The sequence below is a fragment of the Podarcis melisellensis genome, assembly GCF_964234715.1.
Source record: "Podarcis melisellensis genome assembly, chromosome: 2".
NCBI classification, from domain to species: Eukaryota; Metazoa; Chordata; class Lepidosauria; order Squamata; family Lacertidae; genus Podarcis; species Podarcis melisellensis.
The window spans coordinates 118040433-118057109 of NC_138529.1; the positions used below are offsets into that span (position 1 = coordinate 118040433).

Sequence of the window (16677 nt, forward strand, 5' to 3'; positions counted from 1 at the left end):
TGACTTTTAGACCTTCCTTCTCTTTTAGACCAGGCCACTGTTTCATTTCAGTATATAAGGTGCTTTAAAATAGGTATGCATTTTTGTACATCTTTGTATATATTTTTTATTAAATTTTCTGTTTTACAATTTAAAATACTCATTTTTACATCCTTAAGATATCAAGGACTTCCCTTTTTCTCTTTCCATGGTTCATTTTATATATCATAAATCCCTGCATGTTTCACAGAAACTATACCATTCAGTATTCCATTATTGCATCCATCAAAACTTATTTACACCGTTGAATTTATCTTAACCCTGCCAGCGTTTTCAGCTGTACACAGTTATTCCCCATACATTCAAGAAACGTTTTCCAATCTTCTCTAAGCATATGTTCTTCTTGTTCTTATTTTTTATTTTTAAAAATTTTTTATTTATACAAGGAAAACAAACAAACAAAAAACACAAATACCAAATTACACACAAATCACAAAAATAACCATAGACACATGATATTCTTAGCAAACAATAAAACATCTATTGGTCTTAACACTAAAGACCCAACCTCCCGTCTATTCCATACTTCAAATTCATATTACTTCTTGCCAATACACTTTTTTTCATAATTAAATTTATTCTCATTAAATCCAGTTTCTTATATCTACCTTGGAACTATTACTGAAGTTCCTTAAATGCTGCAACAGAATTTAAACTACTATATTTATTTTTCAGAGATTCTTTAAAAACCTCCCATTTAGAAACAAATTCCTGTTTTGATTTTTCCTTTATTTTTTTTCTGATAAACCATCTAATTCAGCAGATTCTGTCAGCTTTTGGATCCAATTTGGAATAGAGGGGATTTCATTACTCTTCCATTTTGCTGCGATCAAAACTCTTGCTGCCGCCTGCGAGCTGCGCATATTCTGTCTGCTTAAGTTGCCACTCTTATTTGGTCGGGACCTCTCTCGTTTTCTCTTTTTTGGTAACTCTTTGAATAAGCATCAATCAATCAATCAATCAATCAGACCAGAGCTGCGCAATTAGAACTGATTTTCCCTCCTTGGCTCAGAGAGGCGCAGAAGGAGGAAAGCGATCCTGCCTTCAAAGGGTTAAAGTGAACTGACCCCGGTTCCTAGAGAGAATGTGAATGGGGGGGGTGCAAAAGGAGGAGGAGAGTGGGGCGGGGGTCCTCCGGAGCATAGCAAGCCTATGCAAACAGCTCCCTCTTCCAGCTCCAGCCCAGCCTCTCTCAAGCGCTGCATCGGAGACCCCCCCCCCCCGCAGGATCTGGTCAGTCGTCTTCCCCCCCCCCCATAGCTCTGTGCATGGCGAGATGGGGGGCTAAAGGGGAGCCCTGGGGTGGCAGGGAGGGAGGAGGATGCGGGGGGGGGGCACTGCAAGCAGTGGCGTAGCGTGGGAGGTGCAGGGGGGGCCGGCCGCACAGGGCGCAACATCTGGGGGTTAGGGTTAGGGGGCGCAAATCCACGGGTTAGGGGGCGCAAATGACTTGCCTTGCCCCGGGTGCTGACAACCCACGCTACGCCACTGACTGCAAGGCAGCACAGGGAGATGCGGGGTTGCTGCTGGCCCTCCCACCCCCTACTTGCCCCCCAAGGGCATCTTAGGCTCCTTTTGCACCAGGGTGGGGGGTGGGGATCCTGCGACAGGACTCCAACTCCCATCAGCCCCTGTCAGCACGGCCGCCAATGAGGAATGATGGGAGTTGGAGTCCATCACTCCATCCCAGGTTGGCGTTGTTTCCCGCCCATAGAATCGTAGAGCATAGCTGTCAACGTTTCCCTTTTTTCAAATGGAAATTCCCTCATTCCGAATAGGATTCCTCGCAAGAAAAGGGAAAAGTTGACAGCTATGCCGTAGAGTTGGAAGGGACCCTGCGGGTCATCTAGCCCAACCCCCTGCAATGCGGCAATCTGTTGCCCAATGCGGGATTCGAACCCACGGCCACGGGATTAAGATGGGTGGCTTTTCTTTGATCGCGCCTGTGTCATCGGTTTTCCTTCAAAAGGGAGGTTTGTGAAGCACTCAGCGGCGTGGTTAAATCTTTCAGGTGAAAGGATGGAAAGGGACATCAGGCAGAGGGAGGGAGGGAGGGAGAAAAAATGAAGAAGAACCTGGAAACAGAACAACGCTGGCTGGTAGATTTTGGGGTCCAAAGCATTGCAAAGGTTGGTCACTTCTGTAAAGAGGCTGTTGGGGGTGCATCTTATGGTCTGCCTCACCAAAACAGTTAATACGTGCACAGAATAAACTTTAGTAGTAGTAGTAGTATTAATATTTTGTTGGGAGCCACCCAGAGTGGCTGGGGAAACCCAGCCAGATGGGTGAGGTATAAATATTATTATTATTATTATTAATAATAATAATAAATTTTATTTATATCCTGCCCTCCCCAGCCGAAGCCGGGCTCAGGGCGGCTAACAACACTAAAACAGTGCAACATTATAAAAACATTATAAAAATTAATTAAAATCAATATTGATGGCAACCATAAACTAAAGTTTTGTAAAGATTGCCAAAGGAGGGAGTCAGGCTGCGCCCTGACCAAAGGCCTGGTGGAACAGCTCTGTCTTGCAGGCCCTTCGGAAAGATGTCAAGTCCTGCAGGGCCCTAGTCTCTTGTGGCAGAGCGTTCCACCAGATTGGAGCCACGGCTGAAAAAGCCCTGGCTCTAGTTGAGGCCAGCCTAACCTCTCTGTGGCCTGGAACCTTCAAGATGTTTTTATTTGAAGACCGTAAGTTCCTCTGTGGGGCATACCAGGAGAGGCGGTCCCGTAGGTACGAGGGTCCTAGGCCGTATAGGGCTTTGAAGGTTAAAACCAGCACCTTAAACCTGATCCTGTACTCCACCGGGAGCCAGTGGAGTTGGTATAGCACCGGGTGAATGTGATTTCGCAGCGAAGACCCTGTAAGGAGTCTCGCTGCGGCATTCTGCACCCGCTGGAGTTTCTGGGTCAGTCTCAAGGGCAGCCCTACATAGAGCGAGTTACAATAATCCAATCTGGAGGTGACCATCGCGTGGATCACAGTGGCTAGGTCAGGGCGAGAGAGGTAAGGAGCCAACTGCTTAGCTTGGCGGAGATGAAAAAATGCCGCCTTTGTTATAGCTGCAATCTGCGCCTCCATGGAGAGGGAGGTATCGAAGATTACACCCAAACTCTTAACGGACGGTGCTGGCAGTAATTGCACCCCCGCAAGAGATGGGAGCTGCCCCCTCAGTCCCATATCATCCCGTCCCAGCCAGAGGACCTCTGTCTTCGAAGGATTTAACTTCAACCGGCTCCCACGCAACCATCCAGCCACAGCTTCCAAGCATCTGATCAGTGTGTCTGGGGCCAAGTCACGATGGCCATCCATCAACAGATAGAGTTGGGTGTCATCAGCATACTGATGGCAGCGCAGCCCAAAACTCCAGACAAGCTGGGCGAGGGGGCGCATAAAGATGTTAAAAAGCATCGGGGAAAGTATCGCACCCTGGGGCACTCCACACACCAAGAAGTGGCGGGATGACAATTCCCCCCCAAGCGCCACCCTCTGTGCCCGACCAGCGAGAAATGAGCGCAGCCATTGAAGGACTGTGCCCTGGATCCCCACGTCAGCAAGGCGGTGGTCCAGGAGTTTGTGATCGACCATGTCGAAGGCTGCTGGCAGGTCTAGAAGAATCAGCAGCCCCGACCCGCCTCGATCCAGCTGCCTGCGGAGATCATCTGTTAGGGCGACCAGAGCCGTCTCGGTCCCATGACCAGCGCGGAAGCCAGACTGGAATGGATCCAGAGCTTTATTATTAAAGCCTCTATGTGCAGGAGCAACATATTGAACTTCAGGTGCGGCAGCAGAAAAGGCTCTTCCCTCTTTTAAATTTATATTAAATAATATTTCTGAAATAAAGGAGGGAAGTGAGGTTTTGTGCACCCAGTAGATTAAAACACTGCCTGCAAATTAAAGAATCAGTTGTGCAGCCTGTTGCAACTGAGCAACAACCTTCATTTCAACCATGTTCAAAGTAGTTTTGGTGTGAGACTTGGCTAAACTCTGTCCCTCTTCCAGGCTCTCAGTATTTTGTATGAGGGATGTACTGGAAATGTGGATTTTAGAAGATAAAGTCCCTACCAGAGAAGAATGGCAGGTCTAAGTTGATGGAGTATGTCAAAATGGCAAAAATGACCGGAAGAATCAGAAATCAGGAAGACCAAAATTGCAATAAGGAATGGGGGAAATTTATAATCCGCCCGGTTTCGAATCTTCCGTTCCTGGGTAAGGTGATTGAGAGAGCGGTTGCTGAACAGCTTGGTGGGTTTCTGAATGAAACATCGGCTCTGGATCCATTCCAGCCCGGCTTCCGCGCTGGCCATGGGACCGAGATGGCTCTGGCCGCCCTAACAGATGATCTTCGTAGACAGCTGGATCGAGGCGGGTCGGGGCTGCTGATTCTTCTAGATTTGTCAGCAGCTTTTGACATGGTCGATCACGAACTTCTGGACCACCACCTTGCCGACGTGGGGATCCAGGGCACAGTCCTTCAATGGCTGCGCTCGTTTCTCTCTGGTCGGGGACAGAGGGTGGCGCTTGGGGGGGAATTGTCATCGCGCCACTCCTTGGTGTGTGGTGTGCCCCAGGGTGCAATACTCTCCCCGATGCTTTTTAACATCTTTATGCGCCCCCTTGCCCAGCTTGTCCGGAGTTTCGGGCTGGGCTGCCATCAGTATGCTGATGACACCCAACTCTATCTGTTGATGGATGGCCATCCTGACTCGGCCCCAGACACACTGATCAGATGCTTGGAAGCTGTGGCTGGATGGTTACGTGGGAGCCGGTTGAAGTTAAATCCTTCGAAGACAGAGGTCCTCTGGCTGGGACGGGATGATATGGGACTGAGGGGGCAGCTCCCATCTCTTGCGGGGGTGCAATTAGTGCCAGCGCCGTCCCTTAAGAGTTTGGGTGTAATCTTCGATACCTCCCTCTCCATGGAGGCGCAGATTGCAGCTATAACAAAGGCGGCATTTTTTCATCTCCGCCAAGCTAAGCAGTTGGCTCCTTACCTCTCTCGCCCTGACCTAGCTACTGTGATCCACGCGACGGTCACCTCCAGACTGGATTATTGTAACTCGCTCTACGTGGGGCTGCCCTTGAGACTGACCCAAAAACTCCAGCGGGTGCAGAATGCCGCAGCGAGACTCCTTACGGGGTCTTCGCTGCGAGATCACATTCATCCGGTGCTATACCAGCTGCACTGGCTCCCGGTGGAGTACAGGATCAGGTTTAAGGTGCTGGTTTTAACCTTCAAAGCCCTATACGGCCTAGGACCCTCGTACCTACGGGACCGCCTCTCCTGGTATGCCCCACAGAGGAACCTACGGTCTTCAAACAAAAACACCTTGAAGGTCCCAGGCCACAGAGAGGTTAGGCTGGCCTCAACTAGAGCCAGGGCCTTTTCGGCTGCGGCTCCAACCTGGTGGAATGCTCTGTCACAAGAGACAAGGGCCCTGCAGGACTTGACATCTTTCCGTAGGGCCTGCAAGACAGAGCTGTTCCGCCAGGCCTTTGGTTAGGGCGCAGCCTGACTCCCTCCTTTGGCAACCTTTACAAAACTTTATGGCTGCCAACAATCTTGATTTTAATTAATTTTTATAATGTTTTTATAACGTCGCACTATTTTGGTGTTGTTAGCCGCCCTGAGCCCGGCTTCGGCTGGGGAGGGCGGGATATAAATAAAATTTATTATTATTATTATTATTAATCTTACCACCATAACACGCACGTAGTTTTTAGAGGAGGAAAATCCGTAGGCATGCCACCCGTAGACATTTCCTCCATAACACGCACAGACATTTCCCCTTACTTTCTAGGAGGAAAAAAGTAAGTGTTATGGTGCCAAAAATACGGTATTTTATAGGTAAAGGTAAAGGGATCCCTTGGGACGCAGGTGGCGCTGTGGGCCAAGACTTGCCGATCGAAAGGTCGGCGGTTCGAATCCCTGCGGCGGGGTGCGCTCCCGCTGCTCTGTCCCAGCGCCTGCCAACCTAGCAGTTCGAAAGCACCTCCGGGTGCAAGTAGATAAATAGGGACCGCTTACCAGCGGGAAGGTAAACGGCGTTTCCGTGTGCAGCTCTGGCTCGCCAGATGCAGCTTTGTCACGCTGGCCACGTGACCCGGAAGTGTCTCCGGACAGCGCTGGCCCCTGGCCTCTTAAGTGAGATGGGCGCACAACCCCAGAGTCTGTCAAGACTGGCCCGTACGGGCAGGGGTACCTTTACCTTTAAAGGGATCCCTTGCCATTAGGTCCAGTTGTGGCCGACTCTGGGGATGTGGCACTCATCTCACTTTACTGGCCGAGGGAGCCGGCGTACAGCTTCTGGCTCATGTGGCCAGCATGACTAAGACGCTTCTGGCGAACCAGAACAGCACACGGAAACGCCGTTTACCTTCCCGCCGGAATGGTACCTATTTATCTACTTGCACTTTGACATGCTTTCAAACTGCTAGGTTGGCAGGAGCAGGGACGGAGCAACGGGAGCTCACCCCGTTGCGGGGATTCGAACCGCCAGCCTTCTGATCGGCAAGTCCTAGGCTCTGTGGTTTAACCCACAGTGCCACCTGTGTCCCAATCTTATTTTATAAACCGTTGTAAACAGCTAAAATCGTTAGCGGGGTTGGCGAAAGGAGGAGAAGGGCAGGGGGGGGGGGCTGTGACAGCCAGATTATAAAAGCCTTGGCAGTGAAGCCAAAGGATCATGCAAGTGGTTCATTTCCAGCTACTGACCAGAAGAACCAGCTTTGCTTCAGCTCTGTCTCCTGATTCTGCCATTGGTGGTCTTTGAGAGCCAATGTGGTGTAGTGGTTAAGAGCGGTGGACTCGTAATCTGGTGAACTGGGTTCGCGTCTCCGCTCCTCCACATGCAGCTGCTGGGTGACCTTGGGCCAGTCACACTTCTCTGAAGTCTCTCAGCCCCACTCACCTCACAGAGTGTTTGTTGTGGGGGAGGAAGGGAAAGGAGAATGTTAGCCACTTTGAGACTCCTTTGGGTAGTGATAAAGCGGGATATCAAATCCAAACTCCTCCTCCTCCTCCTCTTCTTCTTTGCGTTTTGCATGAAAGCGAAATCTTGCCTTTCAGGATCCGGTGACCCACTGAAGAGATGGCTCTGCATTTCAAAAAGGAGGAAGAGGAGGAGGTCTGGGCGCCCCTGGACCCTGACTGGGCGGCTCTGCATGGAGAAGTCAAGGAGGAAAAGGGCAAGGTCCTGGACTCGCTCGGTGAGGGTGTCTGTCTAAAAGAGCAGTTAAGAAACCTACTTGATGAACGGTTCCTATGCTTTCATGCCCCAAATCCCATTCTCCTTTTCTAGTGTGATTTGATCTCTCTTCGTCGATTAAGAGCATTTATTTCCCACCTTTCAATTTAATTTTTAAAAAAATCCACTAGGGCAGGCATAGTCAAACTCTGGCCATCCAGATCTTTGGGACTACAATTCCCATCATCCCTGACCACTGGTCCTGTTAGCTAGGGATGATGGGAATTGTGGTCCCAAACATCTGAAGGACCGGAGTTTGCCTATACCTGCAGTAGAGTGGTATGCATGGTTATAGGTAAAGTTAAAGGGATCCCTGACCATTAGGTCCAGTCGTGACCGACTCTGGGGTTGCGGAGCTCATCTCGCTTTATTGGCCGAGGGAGCCGGCGTACAGCTTCTGGGTCATGTGGCCAGCATGACTAAGCCACTTCTGGCCAACCAGAGCAGCGCACGGAAACGCCGTTGACCTTCCCGCCGGAGCAGTACCTATTTATCTACTTGCACTTTGATGTGCTTTTGAACTGCTAGGTGGGCAGGAGCAGGGACCGAGCAACGGGAGCTCACCCCGTCGCAGGGATTCAAACCGCCGACCTTCTGATCAGCAAGTCCTAGGCTCTGTGGTTTAACCCACAGCACCACCCGCGTCCCCTCCATGGTTATACATTGGTGCAAAATATTAAAGGCTTTGCATCATCAAAATAGCCATTTTTAATACTCAGTTGCAGGACACATTTAATAGCTGAGAGCTGGAACAACAAGCAAATAACTAAATCATTGTTTTCGGTCCTTATTGTTTTGATAAAATTAATTCAAATTTAATACAAATTTAAAAATGGACTTTCCATCCCGCTTCCACAATGTTTCTCTTCCCTCCCTTATTTGCTGCTCAGCGTAACATACATTTACTAATTCCATTTCAATGCTTAAAAATATTTTAGCATTCATTTCCCCCCCTTCTTCATTTCTCATCGACTACATATTTCAATTCCTGCATAGACTTGCATTTAATTATAACAGATTCCCCAAATGTCAGGTAGAGTTACTCTTCACTTTGTCAGCCAACAGACATCATTAACTATAAATCAATATTCCACAAATGCATATTATTTCTATATATTTATTAACAGGATTGATGTGCCTTTCAGTTATCAGAACCCCCAAGCAGTTTAGAGGGGTGGCTATTGGGTTGTTGATTTTATTTTTATTAGATATTTTGTGGTTTTATATCTTGATTTTATTCTGTGAACCACCCAGATACCCCTGGGTATAGGGCGGTATATAAATGCAATAAATAATAATAATAATAATAATAATAATAATAATAATAATAATAATAATAATGCTTATAATACAAAAGAGACATTAAAATTACCGATAAAACCAGAAGCTTAAAAACAAATGTGTGGAAACGGTTTTAAAAAGAAAATCAGCAAATCTTAAAAAGACACATTCCAAAATAAAATCACAGAGTAGTATACCGTAGTTTTCCATGTATAAGACGACTAAAAAATAATAATAATAATGTTAAAAATTGGGGGTCGTCTTATACACTGATAGTGTAGAGGGGGGTTTATTGGTTGCAGCCGCGAGCAGGAGATTGTCAGCGGCGATTGGGTGGGTGATTGGTGGCTGCTGTTGATTGGCTGCTTCTGTGTCAATTTTGTGGGTGATTGGTGGCTGTGGCAAGGCCTGGTGTTGACTGGCTGCCACTGAGGCAATTGGGCGGGCAATTGGCAGCTGCTGTCGGCAAGAGCCAGTGTGGTGTAGTGGTTAAGAGCAGTGGACTCGTAATCTGGTGAACCGGGTTCGTGTCTCCACTCCTCCACATGCAGCTGCTGGGTGACCTTGGGCCAGTCACACTTCTCTGAAGTCTCTCAGCCCCACTCACCTCACAGAGTGTCTGTTATGGGGGAGGAAGGGAAAGGAGAATGTTAGCCGCTTTGAGACTCCTTCAGATAGTGATAAAGCGGGATATCAAATCCAAATCCAAACTCTGGGCAATCTCCCCCCATTTTCTTAATTAAGAGTCCCCAAAATAGGAGTCGTCTTATACCCAGGGGCGTGTTATACACAGAAAAATATGGTACTTGTCAGATTTACCTGTGTAAAAAAAGCTTTTAGCAGGCCCTGAAGACAGCACAGCGAAGGCACTTGCCTAATATCAAGGGGCAGAAAATTCTTTGCGAGTGCAGGACAGACATTATGAGGGAAATTATGTGGCACATCCCAATTAAAAATTACCTGAGATCCTTCAGTTATTTGAAGCGCCCATATGGCCTCTTATCGTTTTCTTGTCTTCATTGCAACAGGTGACCAAGGGGCAACTGAGGAAACGGAAGAACTATGGGGGGTGTCACTGGAAAGAGAACAGTGTGAAAAGAGGAAACAGCCGGCAAGGAAAGCAAAAGCAAATCAGGGGAGGGAAAAACCCTTTGCTTCCCAGGGCAGTGGCCGCCTTGAAATCGCAACCCCAGAAAAAAGCGATAAAAGGAAGAAGACCAGTCAGTGCCTCGTGTGTCAGAAAAGCTTCAGTTCTAGGTCTAAACTCAGAGCTCATTGCAAAATCCACAAAGGGGAGGAACCCTATAAATGCTCCGAGTGCGGAAAGAGCTTCAGTTGTTTCACAAACCTCAGCAGGCATCAAAGAACTCACACGGCAGGGAAAGTGCACCCATGCCTGGAGTGTGGAAAGAGCTTCAGTTCGAACTCGGACCTTAGGAAGCATCAGATAATCCACACGGGGGAGAAACCCTATAAATGCCTGGAGTGTGGGAAAAGCTTCAGTCGCAGCACAACCCTCATTGTGCATCAAAACCTCCACACTGGGGAGAAGCCATACCGATGCCTGGAGTGTGGGAAGAGCTTCAGTCAGAAGATGTATGTCACTCGTCATCAGAGAATTCACACTGGGGAGAAACCCTATAAATGTGCGGAGTGTGGGAAGAACTTCACGGTGAGGACGAGCCTGACTGCTCATCAGAGAATTCACACAGGGGAGAAACCGTATAAATGTGCAGAGTGCGGGAAGAGCTTCAGTCACAACTCAAGCCTAACAATGCATCAGAGGATTCACATGGCAGAGAAACCGTACAAATGCTCGGAATGTGGAAAGAGATTCAGCGTCAAAATTAGTCTTACTTATCACGAAAGGATTCACACAGGGGAGAAACCGTATACGTGCTCAGAGTGTGGGAAGAGCTTTAGTCAGAGCTCAGCTCTCTCCACACATCAGAGAATTCACACGGCCGAGAAACCCTACAAATGTGCCGAGTGTGGAAAGAGCTTCAGTCAGAACGCCGACCTTATTACCCATCAGAGAATCCACACAGGGGAAAAGCCATATAAGTGCTCGGAGTGCGGAAAGAGCTTCCGTTTGAGCACGGGCCTCAGTAACCATCACCGGATTCACACGGGGGAGAAACCCTACGAATGCCTGCAGTGTGGGAAAAGCTTCAACAACAGCACAACCCTCAGTATGCATCAGAGGACTCACTCCGAAGAGAAACCGTATAAATGCTTGGAGTGTGGAAAGAGCTTCTGTTCGAGCACAATCCTCATGTACCATCAAGCGACTCACTCGGAGGAGGAGCCCTATAAATGCTCGGAGTGCGGAAAGAGCTTCAACCTGAACAAAGACCTCACTTCTCATCAAAGAATCCACCTAGAGGAGAAGCCCTACAGATGCCTAGAGTGCGGGAAAAGCTTCAATCAGAAGATTAATCTCACGTTTCATCAAAGAATCCACACAGGGGAGAAGCCGTATCAATGCTCAGAGTGCGGAAAGAGCTTCAGTCGAAGCACACACCTTACATGTCATCGGAGAATTCACTCGGGGGAGAAACCATATAAGTGCCTCGAGTGTGGGAAGTGCTTCAGTTCGAGCTCAAACCTCAGTAAGCACCAAGTGACTCATTCTGGGGAGAGGCCCTACAAATGCTCCGATTGCGGAAAAAGCTTTAAAAGGAGATCATACCTCAGTAAGCATCAGAGAACTCATGAAGAGGAGGAAGTGTAGAAACGCATTACGCCTAGAAAGAACGTTCATCCAAGTACAACTTCTCATATTTCACACCCAGGAGAAACCACATACCATGCGTTGCCTCTTAGGCCAGATCCACACAATAGATTCAAAGCACATCCAACACATTTAAAGAACATGACTTTCCCTCAGAAATCCTGGGAAAAGTAGATTATTAAGGGGTGTGGTTTTTTTGTTTTGTTTTTTAAGGAAAGGGCTTTTAATGGGGCTGGGCTGCTGTTGTTTTACTACCTGTGTGTGAATAGATTTGTTTTTATATTGTTTTAATTCTGGTATACCTTCATTACTTTTTAATATAATTTTATTTTTCGTTTTCACCTTTTACAAATATTTTGACAAAAAATCGTAGCAAAATTGATCTGCGTTTCTTTCGACTTCCCTCCCCTCCTTTCTGCGGTTACTTACTTTGTATGTTTTTATTACTGCATATCCAGTTCAAACCTGTTTACTGATTTGCCCTTATGTTCTCTTTTAATTATTTCTTACTGCACGAATTTATGTCTATCCTGCTAATATTTCAAGTTTTACAATGTATCTTCAAATAATCAACAAATGTTCCCCATTTTGTTTAAAAAATCTCTCTTCTTGGTTTCGTATTCTTCCGGTAAGTTTCACCATTTCTGCATATTCCATCCATTTTATTTTCCAGTCCTCCTTTGTCGGAACTGTTTCTTCTTTCCATCTCTGGACATAAATCATTTGGGCAGCTATAGTACAGTGGTACCTCAGGTTAAGTACTTAATTCGTTCTGGAGGTCTGTTCTTAACCTGAAACTGTTCTTAACCTGAAGCACCACTTTAGCTAATGGGGCCTCCTGCTGCCGCTGCACGATTTCTGTTCTCATCCTGAAGCAAAGTTCTTAACCCGAGGTACTATTTCTGGATTAGCGGAGTCTGTAACCTGAAGCGTATGTAACCTGAGGTACGACTGTAATGTATATAAATATATATATATTTTCTGTTCTTTGGGTACCTCTCCCCCAAATAATCCTAAAAGTAAAGCTTCTGTGTATTTTTAACAAAAGTTATCTTCAACATTTTTTTCAGCTCATTATAAATCATTTATCAGAAAGCTTTTGCTACCTTACATAACTACCACATATGGAATAAAGCACCCTCTTGTGGGGGGAAAGTGGGATATAAATATAACAACAACATTAAGGGTACTGCGAATTGTAGTTCTGTGGTGGGGGAACCATAGTTCCGAGAATTCTTTGGAAGAAATTGCTTTAAATGTGCATTGGATATGCTTTCAATGGTGTGGCTCTGTGCTCAGTTTCCGTAGACCACCCAGTCGTAAATATATGTTACAGTGGTGCCTCGCAAGACGAAATTAATCCGTTCCGCGAGGCTCTTCGTATAGCGGTTTTTTTGTCTTTCGAAGCAAGCCCATTGACAGCTTAGCGGATTAGCGCTATTAGCGGTTTAGCGGCTTTTAGCGGATCAGCTGAGAAGCGGCTTAGCGGCTTAGGAAAAGGGGGGAGGGGGGAAAACCCGCAGGAACTCGCAAGACATTTCGTCTTGCGAAGCAAGCCCATAAGGAAATTTGTTTTGCGAAGCGCCTCCAAAACGGAAAACCCTTTTGTCTACCGGCTTTTCCATCTTGCGAGGCGTTTGTCTTGCGGGGCACCACTGTATTGTAAATATACCAATTAAGGTGAAACATCACCCATCATTCTACTTTCACTTACATTTTGCAGCAGATTGGTGCTTCAGTGACATTGGTGAGGTTCACATGCCATGTTAAACCACAGTTAAAATAAGTGATTGTTCCATTTTCAGCATGGGAAAAATTATGGAGAGGGGATTTGAAATTTACAGCGTGTTATACATTAAAATAGGGATGCGCGTGGCGGTGTGGGTTAAACCACAGAGCCTAGGGCTTGCCGATCAGAAGGTTGGCAGTTCGAATCCCCACGACGGGGTGAGTCCCTGCTCCTGCCAACCTAGCAGTTCAAAAGCACGTCAAAGTGCAAGTAGATAAATAGGTACCACTCCGGCGGGAAGTTAAACAGCGTTTCCGTGTGCTGCTCTGGTTCGCCAGAAGCAGCTTAGTCATGCTGGTCACATGACCCGAAAGCTGTACGCCGGCTCCCTTGGCCAGTAAAGTCATATGAGCGTCGCAACCCCAGATGAGGGGCCACGACTGGACCTAATGGTCAGAGGTCCCTTTACCTTATACATCAAAATAAAATTATATGAAAATTATGTACAGCTTGTATTTAACTCCTGGGTAAATTAGCAAAAATGTACAGGACAAGTTCAAATATTTGCTGGAAATGTAAAGAAAAGGAAGGCACCTTTTACCATGTGTGGTGGAACTGTAAAGTAACAAAGGAAATATGGGGAATGATATGTAATGAATTTGGGGGGAAACTGTTTAAAATGTTTGTTAAAAAACAACAACAGAAGCCTTTTTGAAAAGACTGTTAATGTATGCAGCAACAGCTGCAAGGAAGCTGGCTGCCCGAAGTTGGAAAAACAATAAAATCCCTACCAGGGTGGACTGGCAGGCAAACTACTGGATTATGTAGAGATGGCAAGAATGACTGGGAAAATCAGAAACCAGGAAGATCAAACTTCAACAAAGAATGGGAGAAATTTATATCATATTTGGCAGACTGCTGTAAATATTTGAATTGGTGGCAGGTCTTAAATAACTCTTGTAATGTTACATAGACTTTGGATATAATGGAGGACTGAAAAGTTAGGATTTATAGTATGCAGTTGAAAAAGTTAATTAAAGAACCCATGGAGGGGAGGGGGGAGGTCTTGAGATTCAGAAGAATCTTGTATAATTTTTATTATTTGTTATTTTGAGTGTGAATAAATTTGTAAAATCAAATAAAAATCTTTTTTTTTTTAAAAAAAGTGATGACTTCGTGTGAACTGGTAGCCCCCAGGTATATACACTGCTAAAATACGGTAACACCTTTCGGCTGCTCCCGGATTTCTGACATTGCTCCATTGAGAAGACACCAGAGTCTGACTTACTGGGATGTCCAAACCCGGCTTGCGGTCTGTTTCTCTCCAAACAATGAGCAGGAAAACAAGGACAAACCTGGCAATTTTGCTTGGAGAAACTTTCCACTCTCAAACAGGTCTTACCGTCAAGAAATTTCTTAAGCAGAGGAAAGCATAGTTATCCTCCAACTGCCTCCAGGCACTCACACAGGACCTTCACGGCCATCACTGGTTCTGATTTAAAGGAGAGGGAGAGCTGGGTGTCATATGCAGACTGATGAACACCCAGCCCAAACCCCCCAATGATCTCTCCCAGCGGCTACATGTAGATATTAAAAAGATTGGGGGGAGGACGGAACCCTGAGGCACCCCACAAGTGAGAGCCCAGGGGTCTGAACATTCATCCCCCAACACCACTTTCTGGACACGGCCCAGGAGAAAGGAGTGGAGCCACCGTATAACAGTGCCCCCAGCTCCCAGCCCCTCAAGACGGTCCAGAAGGATGTTATGGTTGATGGTGTCAAAGGCCGCTGAGAGATGCAGCAGAACTAGGAAACAGCTCACACCTTTGTCCCTAGCCCACCAGAGATCATCGACCAGTGCGACCAAGGCAGTTTCAGTCCCATGGTGAGGCCTGAATCCCGATTGAAAGGGATCCAAATGGTCCGCATCCTCCAGGCGTGCTTGGAGTTGTTCAGCAACCACCCGCTCAATCACCTTGCCCAAGAATGGTAAATTTGAGACTGGCCGATAGTTAGCCAAATTGGCTGGGTCTAAAGATGTTTTTTTAAGAAGCATTCACCACAATGCAGAGCCCATTGCCCAGCCCTTCCCGGCTCCCTTTTATCAGCCAAGATGGGCAAGGATCAAGTGGTCGGTTTCACTTGTCCAAGCAGCCTGTCCACATCCTCGGAGGTAACAGATTGGAATTGATCCCATATAACAGGACTAGACAGAACTCTAGCACTCTCCCGCCCTGGCCCTGCTCCCACGGTGGAATCTACCTCCTTCTGAATCTGAGCAACTTTATCTGCAAAAAACTTTGCAAAAGCATTGCAGGAGATCTTGGGGTCCCTACCAGGCCCCGGGGGTGCAGGTGGTTCCGATAGATTGCGAAACACCTGAAAAAGTCTCCTGCTGCTGTTTTCTGCAGATGCAATGGAGGTGGCGAAGAAGGCCCTCTTCGCCGTCGCCATTGCCACTGGGTAGGCTCGACGTTGAGCTCTAGCCCATGTCCGGTCTGATTCAGAGTGAGTTTTCCGCCACCGGTGCTCTAGTCGTCTCAACGATTGTTTCATCACCCTCAGCCCTGGGAAAAACACGGGGCTGTCCAGGCTCCATGCAATCGGAGAGGGCGCTTCGGAGCCAGATAGTCAATAGCCCTGGTTAACTCCGCATTCCAGCGGGCCACCAGGGAATCAGCTGAGAGGCCACCAACTTGGGATAAAACATCCCCTACCACTCTTTGGAAACCAGTTGGATCCATTAAGTAGAGAGGGTGGACCATCCGAATCGGTCCCACCTCCCTGCAGAGGGGAAGGGTCGCGGAGAAGTCCAGTTGCACCAGGAAGTGATCTGACCATGGCACTTATTTTTTTCGCTTTTAGTTAGTGTCAGATCACCAACATCCGTAGAGGTAAAACCAAGTCTAAGGCATGTCCGCGGCTATGAGTTGGGCCAAACTTATTCAGGGACAGCCCCATGGAGGCCATGGTTTCCACGAAGTCCCAAGCGGCCCCTTGTAAGGTCGTGTCGGCATGGATGTTAAAATCCCCCAGGACAACCAAGCTAGGTGTCTCCAGGAGAACATCCGCCACAACCGGAAGCAGCTCAGACAGAGAATCCTTGGTGCAGCGGGGAGGTTGGTACACCAAAAGGAATCCTGTACTGCCCCTATTGCCCAACTTCTAGAACATGCACTCAGAGAACTGGGTCTTCCCAATAGGATGCCTGGTGCAGACTAATGACTTCCTAAAAATCACTGCAACCCCCCCTCCCCGCCCACATGACCTGGGTTGCTGTGCGTAAGAGAAACCTGGTGGGCCAGCAGCGGCAAGGACAGGCCCACCTGCTTCATCCAACCAGGTCTCTGTCACACATGCCAGGTCAAATCCTCCATCCACAATCAGGTCGTGGATGGCAGTGGTTTTATTCATCACTGACCTGGCATTGCACAGCAACACTTTCAGGTCATGTGGGTTTCCCTTGCTGATTCCAGTATCCTTCCGGTCAGGACTAGACCTGGACGCAGGGATAGTCCTCAAACAACGACTAACCCTGCCTCCTCGGTAATGACATGGTCTGGTCTTAGCGTAACTCCTCCTCCTGCCCGTGATCATTGAGATTGGGTGTCCCAATACATTCCCCCCCCCCCCCCGCCCCTG

General features: G+C 47.5%; 3 protein-coding genes across 4 annotated transcripts in view; all 3 read left to right on the plus strand.

Moving 5' to 3' along the window:
• Window positions 1–16677, plus strand: part of LOC309364936 (uncharacterized protein) — a gene marked incomplete at its 5' end in the record, with an annotated part of 136404 nt that overhangs the window by 114826 nt on the left and 4901 nt on the right. The gene's annotated exons all lie outside the window — the stretch shown is intronic.
• The window catches only part of LOC309364802 (uncharacterized protein), a 145143-nt gene that overhangs the window by 103519 nt on the left and 24947 nt on the right, over window positions 1–16677 (plus strand). The window lies entirely within an intron of this gene.
• LOC309364625 (uncharacterized protein) lies at window positions 1790–12633 on the plus strand. Its single transcript, XM_081902297.1, has 3 exons — window positions 1790–2168; window positions 7114–7253; window positions 9601–12633. Exons 2-3 carry the CDS (start codon window positions 7136–7138, stop codon window positions 11304–11306), a joined length of 1824 nt encoding a protein of 607 aa, XP_081758423.1. The 5' UTR covers window positions 1790–2168; window positions 7114–7135; the 3' UTR covers window positions 11307–12633.